This window comes from Anticarsia gemmatalis, chromosome 15 (assembly GCF_050436995.1).
Source record: "Anticarsia gemmatalis isolate Benzon Research Colony breed Stoneville strain chromosome 15, ilAntGemm2 primary, whole genome shotgun sequence".
In the NCBI taxonomy this organism is placed as follows: Eukaryota; Metazoa; Arthropoda; class Insecta; order Lepidoptera; family Erebidae; genus Anticarsia; species Anticarsia gemmatalis.
This window is the reverse complement of record NC_134759.1, coordinates 1,470,834-1,481,882: the sequence shown is the minus strand read 5'-3', so window position 1 is coordinate 1,481,882 and position 11,049 is coordinate 1,470,834. Positions and strand designations below refer to the sequence as shown.

The following is an 11,049-nucleotide window of genomic DNA, read 5'->3' as shown; positions in this document are numbered from 1 at the left end:
TCATCATTATTAAGAAGAATATACAGTTTCGTATTTACAAGTAGATATTGTTTATTTGTAATAGTAAAATTTAAGTTTTTAAGCAAATGCGTGCACTCTTTTAGTGCATCTTTAATAAAATCTGATATATTCTTGGTTTTGATGATAAAGATATTTTCACTAACACTAATTGCTTTCAAAAAGCTCAACATTCCCATCAATTTAAGACTAATATTTTATACGCAATTGAAACATGACAAATATATTACAAGGAGAAACTAAACTATCTTATTATTAAACATTTACAGAAAATACAGACATATAAAATAAATATAATCTTTAATACAAATATAGTTCAAAAACTAAAATCTTTTAATATTGCTCATCGAAAGTTTTGAATAGGTTTCATATTGAAGTTTATTTAGGAATAGACTTTATTATTGTTTATGACGACACCGGGTCTATTATAATATTATTCTTATAGGTTTAATATAATTATTGATTATTACTTAAAGTAAGAACTTAATATACTAGAAGAAGCTAAACTATATGCACTTAAAAGCGTCCACTTAAACATACACACGGAACAATTAAATTGTCAATAATAAGCATGGCCTGTTCATTTCATCACTCGGTTTTAAAGTAGGATCAAGCAGAAAGGATTTCAAGCGTGTGACCCTTTTCGAGTAAATTTTGTTCATGACAGTTCTGTTAGCCACCACAGATAGGTTCATTGATAATTGCATTATTTTTACACAAAACATCATCTTTCATGAACAAAATGTTACTGCTAAGAACAGTGTGAGTTTCACAAGTATATTAAATAACAATGTTAAAATACCAAATCGTACAGACAACTTTTTATATCGAGGATATCTGAAATATTTTCAAATAAATCTAATCTAACAGGTCATAGACAAGTAATTAGTCATACCAGACATCTGAAAATGTTTAAAATTTGAGATATTATCAGAGTAATAATTGTGAAACTCACATGAAGTTCTCGGATCACGTTCAAAGCACAGCGGGAGTGGTTGTTGTGGTTGATGGAGAATGTGTCGCGTCCCCTCGCTGGGTGCTTAGCGCTCGGCACGTAGCGGCGCGAGCGCGGCGAGGGAGGCGCGGCGCCGGCGCTAGGACGCGGGCGACGCGCTGGCCGCGCCCTGCAGCCCCGCGCCGCTGCCGCGAGCCACGCGCGGCTCCAGCTCCAGCGACAGCGTGTACTGCCGCTCCTCCGGGATCACCAGCGACTTGTCCAGCAGGAAGTCGCACACCTATACAATATCGTACCAGTGTTCTATCAACTTCAAGTTCTTAATCGTAGTCTCCCACCGGCTTCACTACATTAACTCTTACTAAAATTAGAATGATTTCATTACTATCAGGTTTGGAATACTTCATAATGAAAGGGAATTTTAATCGTAGTATATCAAATCTTACATGGTAATCCATTTCTTGCAATTCAAAATCAATCACTAGTGAAAAGACCTATATCTATGAGACCTACAAAAACATCACAAATTCATAATAACTAGCACGTATAATTTTATCCACTGACCTTTGGTATATGATCGATCTTGTAAGGAGTTTGCTGGAAGTTTCGTATCTCACGAATCACATGAGCGATCTGTAAATCAATAAAACGTAGGTAGTTAAGATAGATGCAGTCGGAAGGTGGGCCCGAGTTGAAAAGAAAATTTACCACGAAGTAAAAACGAAGAGTAAATACGGAACAGACTTACCATTCTCATCTTGGAGAAATTGAGGAGTCCATCAGGTGTATAATTAGATGTTCCTTCTTCGATAAACGATAGGTCTGATAAATACATCCCAAGATATGGGATGCAAGGTGGATCACACCTGAAACACAAAAAAGTACATTTACGTTAAAATCTAAGCTCTTTTTAGTAGCAACAGATGTTAATAGTGACATATTTTATTGAAAAGGATAACGGGAAACTAGATAATTATTTCCACTGACCTGTGCAGAGCATCTCTCAAAATCCTGAACCGACATTCCGATGATATGATTGTCTGCATTCTCTCAATCGTTTGTTTGCTCTGTAATACGAGTACACAAAGTTATCAGTCAGGCTTTTTACATTCTCGAAATTGTTAATTTGATTAAGATTTTAAACACCAAGGAATTACAGTTTTTTATTTAAAATCATTGTTATCTTCATATGAATCACTTATTTCCGCTGAAGATAACCTAAATGTGTTTTATGGATAAGACACTTTTAGTATTGTTAACATCATTAAAGTATCTGAAAACGACAGATGAACATTGAATCATCCTATTTCAAATATGGTGTCACTGCGACTGATAAAGACCTGATTTTTATCCATGTCTCGCTCTGTAGGTACGCTAAAATGTACAGTGATGGTTGGTACTCACAGTCTTGGAGACCTTCTCCCAGGTCTTCTTGAGGCGGTACACGGAAGTGTTAGATAGTGCCGCGCACACTTGCAGCACGCCGTTGAAGTTGTGCAGACAACGAGCTATGTCTGCCACTGCGGCCCACTTCTCGATCGTGGCCACACGACCTAAGATATATGTTTCAGTTTGAAAGTTTTTAAAGAAGTACAGCAAAAATTATATCGAAATAATATTTGAACCTTTAAACAAGTAGTAATCGTTATTTTCTAGATGATTGTGATCCTTAACAAGTGAACCGAACAAACAGATTTCTTCATACATTTGCATTATAAAAATTTTCAATGTTTATACTTTGTTTGTCGGGTAGTCCCCGAGTGGTAAAACGGACATTTAATTTTCTACTTAAGTTAAGGAGTAATATTAATACTTACCAGCTAAAGTATACTTCTTCAGGATCTCAGATATGACAAGGTTTGAGATGTGGTTGAAATGAGCCGTCATCATTAAGATATGTGGTGCTCTCTCAGCTTTGTCCGCCTTCGTCCAGGCCTGGCCTAGGAACTCCCTGTAAAAAGATTTTACATTAAGAATTGAGCCTCTCGTAGCCAGTAGCGTTCACCGATCGGTAAATGATCCGTGTGTTAAGTAGCATGGACATTCTATAGATGGGTGGCCGCATAGTGGAGTTTGAATTGAGCATTTCCGTGCCCATTACCATGAATGCCTTTATCACGTGAATGATTTAATTAAACATTTTACACATTACTTCCTGAGATTTTACATAGTTTCTTTCTAGGGTTCTACAGCACATATGCAACTTAAATAAATTTCATATTGTTAAAGTACTGTTAGTACACTTACTCGCTATTAATAGAACTGAAGATCTGATAGTCCAAGTACGTCATTTGCTCAGCAATTTCAAGAGCCGATAGCGTCTCTACGCTCTCTTTAGTAGGCACCTGAAAAATACAAGAATTTAGTTTATGTTGAATCATTGAGGACCTGTAAAAGCTATGCTTTTACGTTTAATACAATCACAATGCAATATCTTTAAGACGAATAACTTTATTACCACTTATTAAAAGTAGGACCTATAAAAAGATTTTACAACTTACTCTCTTAGAAGTAGATATCATAAGTCAAATGGTTTTTCAATGACTTCAAAATGTTCATTCACAAGATTATTTTGCATGGATAGGAATATGATATGTTGTGGCAAGACACCGAGTGTTTATTAAATTTGTAGATGTTAAGGAAACTTACAGGAGGTGCAACGAACAACGCCTTAAGATCAACAGCCCGATCAGGAGCACGTTCCAACAGACGCAGCAGTTGTGCCGCGGCCTTGTGTTCAGCCGGCAGTAGACCGGGACTACTCTCTATCTCCTTGAGGAAGTCCATCGTTAGTCCTCGTAGACGCTCGTCAGACCAGAAGTCGTGGGAGTGCTTTGATATCCAATGCCTGGTAAGGAAATTGTCCGAATCATAATAATATTATGTGATTAATGTACTTATTTATTAGCCTCAAACTATGTTGGAGTCAGCTTCGAGTCTCACGGGATGCAGCTGAATATCAGTATATAACATTTTGCCTATCTGACCTCTACAAGCCAGTTACTTGGGTTATTACACGATAACCTTCGGTAAGACTGGTTGTCAAACGTTCAAGTAGAGACTTAAAATAATATTGAAAAAATAAAATATTATTTATTTTATCACATTTTGTGTTAAAGTATTTAATTAATTAAATTTGTCCTAAATTTAAATCAATTAAAGACTTGCAATGAAATATTTTACCTCAGCACATTGAGCACCCTCATAGTAGCAGCAGTAGATATAACAGAATCTCTTCGAGTGGCTGGTGGTGACGTGGGTGGTGGGGACCGAGGGTTGGACGACGCAGATGTAGCTACTGCAAACGCCACCGCGGCCGTCGATGTACTGCTCCTAGACCATTCCGATAGATTAGACGCTAACATTCTCGTGGCTGATTCAAATTTATGCGGGTTTTGCTCTCTGATAGAACTTTGCAGTGATTCAATCAAGAGGTTCAGAGTGAAATTAATGATTGAAAATGATATATAGGTGTTGAAAAAGGTTAAGTATGGGTAAGAATATAAACATGACATAGAATAAAGAAGGCATGCAAAAAACAAAGACAGGCAGGAAGGAAGAACAGTTAGAGAATATGAAAATAATTTCCGCGTCATGTCTGATTTTTATCTGCTATTTTAATTCGATTTTGAAATATAGAAAATACATGCAAAATCAAAAAGAATCTATTTAATACCAATAATTTGGAATACTTAGAAAATTATAATTCGTATTGTACTGCTATCTTAAATAACATCAATAATTACCAAAGGTGCGTTTACTTTCCTAATTGTAAACCGAGGTGATTTAAAATATTAGGGCTAATTTTGAAAAAATAAAATCTAATTCTAAAATTTCATAAGCAATATACGTAAAAATACGAAAATTTTGAATTTGTGTGCCAATTGGTTTTGTTCGCGGTATTTTTTGTATATCAAATAATAGTTATTATTATTGATGTTATATGACGATGTAGAGGTGAAGAGATTTGATGACGGCCAGATCGAAAAAAGTTGTCCTACCTACGGTAAAATTTCACTTCACCTAAAAACATTATCATTTAGATTCCAAGAATCCAGACGTAATATACACAGTGGTCAAAGAATATGTAATCTCAGTAGCCTAATTTTAATATTCTGTTCTGGAACTCGGGTAAAGTTTTGCTGTTGTGCGGTTTGCTGTGCTGGGCGTGTAAGTCCGGTGCCAATGTTTGCTTCGAATGTGAGAAACAGTGCCAACTATTCAAACCTAAAACACTCCATCGAGTATCATCGTATATTTCCTTATCTCTAGGAAATGTATCATTGTTCCCCACTGTTGTATTATAGGCTTGTGTCTGTTTTGCAGTGGTGTCATGTGATTGGGCGTCTACGTTTCAAAATATATACGAAATTCATAAAAAAGGGTAAAAACGTCATAATGCTAGATAAAGCTTAAAAATACTCTTCTACGGCATCTCTACTAGGTCTGGTCTCTACATCTTTTACCTTTACCAATCACTCACCACAACAGGTCTTTTCCAAAGCTGTCGAATCAATATTAATAGTTACATTATCATTTTTACATTCATCAAGTATGAAAAAAGTATAGCTAATAGGATTCTCTCATTTGTAAAATGTCGTGCAGAAGCGTTATTACTTTAGCAAAATGGTCAAAGAATTTGAGATTGTAGAGAAAAAAGTGAGTTACATGCCACAACATTGAGAATTGTGAGCTCCCACGTGTGCTAGACGATCAACAATGTAATCAAGTATAATAGATAATTAGTAATTGAGTTTAATTTTGTGAACTTGAATGCAAAATTGTACCAATCTGTAGTAATTATGTAGTCATCTTACCTGCGGTGGGATTGCCTGAATGATGTGATCACTACGCCTGCTTTTGGCTGACTTGTTTCGCGACGGTAGTTCTAAAAACCGAAAACAATGATCGGATCAACACAACTTCTAACAATTAAAATGTATTGTTTCTAATCGTATTATGATTTCTTTTACCTGTGCCACCTGCGACACTTGTGAAGTGACTGACGAGCGTGGCTCCGAGCCGTTCCAATAACGACGACGCTCGCTGTTGATCGAAGAGTTCGTGTAACGACGCTCACTACAAATATACGAGCATAATAAGTGATCGCAACAGGCGCTACTACATCATTAAAAACAATCTAGAATTTAAATCAACTTGGAATGGAAGTCCATCAAAAAACATGCTTAGGTATGATTAAAATCGTGTGTCCTTAAATTTTAAAAGGAAACTGACGTATTTCTAGATACCTGACTGATCGTCTGGCAGCAAATCGTGTTCCAGAATCAGAAGCCCGCCTTGGCTCTTCGGGAGCATTCGGATTGTTGGTGTCCCGCGCACTCTCTGACCGGCGCCGCGCCTCGATGGCAGCCGCTGACGACGGCTGCAAGCGCCGCGGTGACTCCGACAGAGTGCGCACGCGCTGAGTTTTAAACTGTTTGAGTTCGCTTTGTATGTAAGTCCCAAGCTCACTACAAGGGTCCGGGCTAATCAAATCTACTCGTAATTGGTGCTACTTTCATTAAAATATTATAACTGTGCAAGGATATGGAGCGAGGCGTAAGCGTCTGGTTTCATGACTGCTTCATGCGTGTTACATGAATGAATGCTATTGATATCAGTGGAACTGTTACAAAGCAAATAAATCCCGTGTCTCGCTGCCCCTCGTGAGACGGATAGCTTAGCCACGATAATGTTGGAGGCGATATGTACTTAATGGGTTGTAAAAAGTAAATAATCAATTATTTATACCTGCGACATCAGCTTCATGGGAACGCCAAATCAGATTATTTTTTAGTTTTTTACATCAATTATTGGAATACATTAGCTATTGAAAACTAGAAGCAAAATTTATTGCAAAACAGAACTTTAAGACCATAATAAACTATGGTGTACTGCAAGGTAAAATCCTGGGACCATACCAATTAACTTACTTGATCATGCTTTATATACGACAAATAAGTAGAACCAGTTTATTGAGAACAACAGATTTACAAAAAGCTTCTATCATAACTACTCAATATAAACGTACCTCAGAGAATCTCTGCGATATTTTGAACTTTTCATCAGGTTTCTTCTTATTCTTTTCCTGTTCTTCCTCCTTGTATTTGATGTCTTCATCACTCTGGTCTACCATCTCTATGCTTTCGTCTTTCATGAGCTGTGCGGCTGCGTCGTTGTCTTTGGTCGGGGACTTTGTTTTAGAAGTAGACTGGTCTTGGTTTGGACTTGATTTCTTTGGACTACCGACTAAAGTGACTGAGCTGATTGCACCAGGGGATGATGGTGATGTGCCTAAAGGTAACAGAATACTTTTAATCTTAGTTCATAGCACTACAATCTTCAGTAGTAGTGGGTTTAAGTAATATAACAATGGTTTTAGCTCTCATACAAATAAAATAATACTAATGACTAATACCACCACTTCTGGATAAGTTTCAGCTAGCTTATCAAATGGAATTTAGACCGCCATTTACATACATTATCTAAAATTTCAATAGATATCAATCTGACACTTATTCACAAGCTGTATTTCAGTAGGCAGGCAATGTTACCTTTCAGTGTCTCGTTACTAGACGATGTCGCCATTATTTTTGGTATAGTCAAATGGCTGTTATCCTCCTCGGGTGCCTTCGGTAAGCGTGTTTGAAATACATACTTGGGTTATAATAACAACTATAAAATATTTCATACTCAAGCTGTTACAAACGTGCGAACTACGTCTTAATCAAAAGAATCATAGGAATGTGACAATGTGTAAGTGCGAGCGAGAGACTCCGATAAAATGACATGACTTGGTTTGAAATGGCCCGAGTACGGTTATTTTGCTGCAGTAACAAGAAAAAGTATCTTTCTTAATCATATATCAAGTTAGGGTATTAAATAATAAACTTTACCTTACTGACTGACGAGGTCCTGCGCGACGGGGCCATCAAATATGGTGACAGTTTGTCATCTTCTTCACCTAGAATTACATTAATTTAAATACATAGTGATAATATTAGGTCGCGGAGAAAGTCTTTTCGCATTATCGTATGTATGAACTTGTAATAAAATCTTTTCTCTACACAAAAAAGCTCGATATTTGGGTACCTCACGAGCTCACTGAAAGAAACCTAATGAACCGTGTACTCATTCGTGATTCTTGAAGCCAAAGAGATTTTATTACTAGTTCATACATACTATAATGCGAAAAAACTTTTTCCCCGACCTAATATTTTGTTGTATTGTATTGTGAAGGATATAAGGCTTACTTTTCCGTGAGTTCCGCCAGAATCTCGACTGCCAGTCACGATCGCTGTATTCTGATCCATATCCTGAAATTAATTTTACTTTTTCTCTATTTATATTTTTGTCAACCTGCCTTCCAACTAACAATGATATTTAAAATCAAAGTAAAACGTTATTTTCTTTTATTACTGAATGAAACTGAAACTAAATTAAATGTCTAAATATAATCGATGAATTTATTTACAGTTAACTTTTCTAGTACTTATATAATTATCCATTGTCAACGATGCAGAGTATTAGAACTATTCTTTTGGATACAGTAAAAAATACTAACACAAATATTATTTCGAGAAATAATCACCATTCGAAACTAAATTTTCAATGTCATGCAAGAAATAAGGAGGACTATCCGAAACTTTTTTTTACTTGATCTGTGTAATCTAATCTAGAAAAAAAAAAATCAAGACATGAAACTTATAGAAGATTAGCTTTAACCCGCGATTTCGTCCGCCACCTGAATTTTCCCATGGGAATGCGTTATTTTCCCGGGGTAGAAAGTAGCCTATGTCCTTTCTCGGGTATCAAATTAATCTCAGTACCAAATTTCATGCAATTCAGACAGTCAGACAGGCAGAGCTACTTTACAGTATGGAGTATGGAAAATTTGTATGAACAAAAGCAGTTCTCACCGGAGACCGAGCTCGCTCCACTAGCCTTCCTGATCGCCGAGGTGTCAGGTGGAGGAGCTAGTTCCATCTCCTGCTGCGACTGCTCGTAGAACACTTGCTTGAGAGCCTCCAGCACCGTCACTCCGTCCGTGAACACGCGGTATGTTAGCAGGAATGTGTTCAGGAAGTCCACTGATAAGAAGCGGAGATCTGGAAGGAAAAGGGGATTATTTTTCTCATTATAACTGGAACTGTAGCGAGGTACGAAAGATGGCATGGTAGAAGTAAAATGATTTATAATATCATTAAATAGCAAAATTACGTTTTGTTGTTTATTAAAATCTTGCTCTGCTACAGAGACTAGTTTTTAGACCATTATGTTCAAGTATTCAAGATTTTATAAAAATCTTAGATCCATAATAAAACTTGTCACTTTCTATACTATTAACTGAAATATACTCGGTGGAAAGTGTGAGTTATTATACACTTTACTTTCATATTTCTTATCATGAGTAAAGCTCAAAAGAGATCATTAATTTTGAGGCTTTTTTAAAAGTGCCATTTTTTGTTATCACTTTAAAATACAACCCAAATATATATGGAACATAAATGACATTTACATACCAGTGAGTCTCTGCAGCAATCGTTGCGGTGTAGCAGAGCGTATCTGCGGCACCTTGCAGGAGTTGAGCGTGCGGCTGAACCGTATGTCGACGTCGTCGGTGAAGAGCGCGCGGTCGGAGCGGCACGCCGGCAGCGACGCTGACGCCGCGCCGCACGCGCCGCACGCGCGCAGCAGCTCCGTCAGAGCGGCCGACTCCATGCACTGAGCCAGCTCGCTCGTCCAACCTGCTTTGTCTTCAATGCTACCAGCCACTGTTAACAAGATGTTTTTAATACAGCTCCTGCTGAGGCTCTCAAAAGATCAGTAGCACGATTTTCTACAATTGGAACCATCGGGTATCGAAAGTTTGATATATAAAATGTACTGCTAATAATACTTTCTATGACGTCCGCTAGAGGCGCTGATCAGATTTTCATATAAATTTTTTCGATAGCTAGCCGGTTGTCAATTTTCGATAATTGTAAATAATCGGGCTGCTGATCAGATTATATTTGAGCTTTTAGGGGTCGAGATGTTAAAACTTTTAGATATTAATAACGAGACAAAAGGATAAAGAAATAGAAAAGTGAAATGGAAAGATCCACAAAATGACACGACCACGTTTTTAGAAAAGTGTCCAGGGACAGCGAGCGACTAAGGGGTTTGAAAGTCCACGAGACTTATAATAAAGAACACAGAAATCCATACAATAATATAGCAATAGTAATGTTAGTCTTACCCAAGTGCGCACAAATCTTTTCGCCTTTAACTTCAACGAGTATCTTGAAGTCCTTCCCCTGGTAGATGTCGCCGCCAGGGGACGAGCACACTGAAGTAGAATCTAAAATGAATACAAAGTGCTGCTGGTGACGGCAAATTACATTCAAAGCAAAAAAACATATTATGATATTTATAGTGAGTATTCATCCATTATTCTGTCTTATCTTAGTATTATAATATATTAATAAGCACTAAAACGAATTAATTTATTGTTAACTATTTAAGTCGTCAAAGACTACCTACATACAACATACGAGTTTTGAAAATAAGTCAAAATATGTGAAAGAATCTCGTTGTTCACGACTAAATAGGTCATAGAAATGTCTCATATAGTCATAGTTTTGATTTTATTCATCGTGGTTTGAGCGTTTTGGCTCATTTCCAAAGAAATCCTATTCAAATTTAAAAAAGTGAAACACACTTTAAAAGCCTCTTACCATCATCATTCTCGTTAGCAGGATCTTCGATCAGCAAGGCGTCATGTAGTGGTAATCTTCCGGCTGGAGGCAGGTGGAGTCTTCCACCGGTAGCCCTGGTCGCTAGCAGCAGATGATTGCTGAAGAGAAACGCTTGACGAGTCTGCAGCGATGCGCGACGACCTTTACCGACTACTTGAGATAGAGTTCCTTGGGGAAAATTAATTTAATTCCTTAGTAAGATGGTGATGATTTTTGACTATAGTATTTTTTGTAGATTTTTAGGAATTACTAGCTTGTAAATCTAGGCTTAAATGTATAATTAATAACTAAGTCCAGGTTTATTTTATAAGGAAGTTCAAACACCCATTGAGTTTA

The 11,049-nt window shown here is 37.1% G+C and overlaps 1 protein-coding gene across 2 annotated transcripts in view; it reads right to left on the bottom strand.

The window, feature by feature from the left end:
- Positions 1–706: 706 nt before the first annotated feature.
- The window catches only part of LOC142978827 (ras-specific guanine nucleotide-releasing factor 1-like), a 42,898-nt gene continuing 32,555 nt past the window's right edge, over positions 707–11,049 (bottom strand). The window contains exons 13-33 of one of the 2 annotated variants that reach the window (XM_076123413.1): positions 10,693–10,881; positions 10,215–10,316; positions 9,496–9,747; positions 8,893–9,081; positions 8,227–8,289; positions 7,870–7,937; positions 7,528–7,603; positions 7,005–7,267; positions 6,223–6,395; positions 5,947–6,052; positions 5,791–5,861; positions 5,457–5,477; positions 4,157–4,306; positions 3,623–3,821; positions 3,221–3,318; positions 2,791–2,924; positions 2,378–2,526; positions 1,961–2,040; positions 1,722–1,839; positions 1,538–1,606; positions 707–1,253 (exon numbers count right to left, since the gene is read on the bottom strand). In XM_076123413.1, coding sequence (XP_075979528.1) covers positions 1,113–1,253; positions 1,538–1,606; positions 1,722–1,839; positions 1,961–2,040; positions 2,378–2,526; positions 2,791–2,924; positions 3,221–3,318; positions 3,623–3,821; positions 4,157–4,306; positions 5,457–5,477; positions 5,791–5,861; positions 5,947–6,052; positions 6,223–6,395; positions 7,005–7,267; positions 7,528–7,603; positions 7,870–7,937; positions 8,227–8,289; positions 8,893–9,081; positions 9,496–9,747; positions 10,215–10,316; positions 10,693–10,881 — 2,711 coding nt within the window. In that variant the 3' untranslated portion in view covers positions 707–1,112. The remainder of the gene's footprint in view (positions 1,254–1,537; positions 1,607–1,721; positions 1,840–1,960; positions 2,041–2,377; positions 2,527–2,790; positions 2,925–3,220; positions 3,319–3,622; positions 3,822–4,156; positions 4,307–5,456; positions 5,478–5,790; positions 5,862–5,946; positions 6,053–6,222; positions 6,396–7,004; positions 7,268–7,527; positions 7,604–7,869; positions 7,938–8,226; positions 8,290–8,892; positions 9,082–9,495; positions 9,748–10,214; positions 10,317–10,692; positions 10,882–11,049) is intronic. The other variant, XM_076123414.1, reaches the window with a different exon arrangement.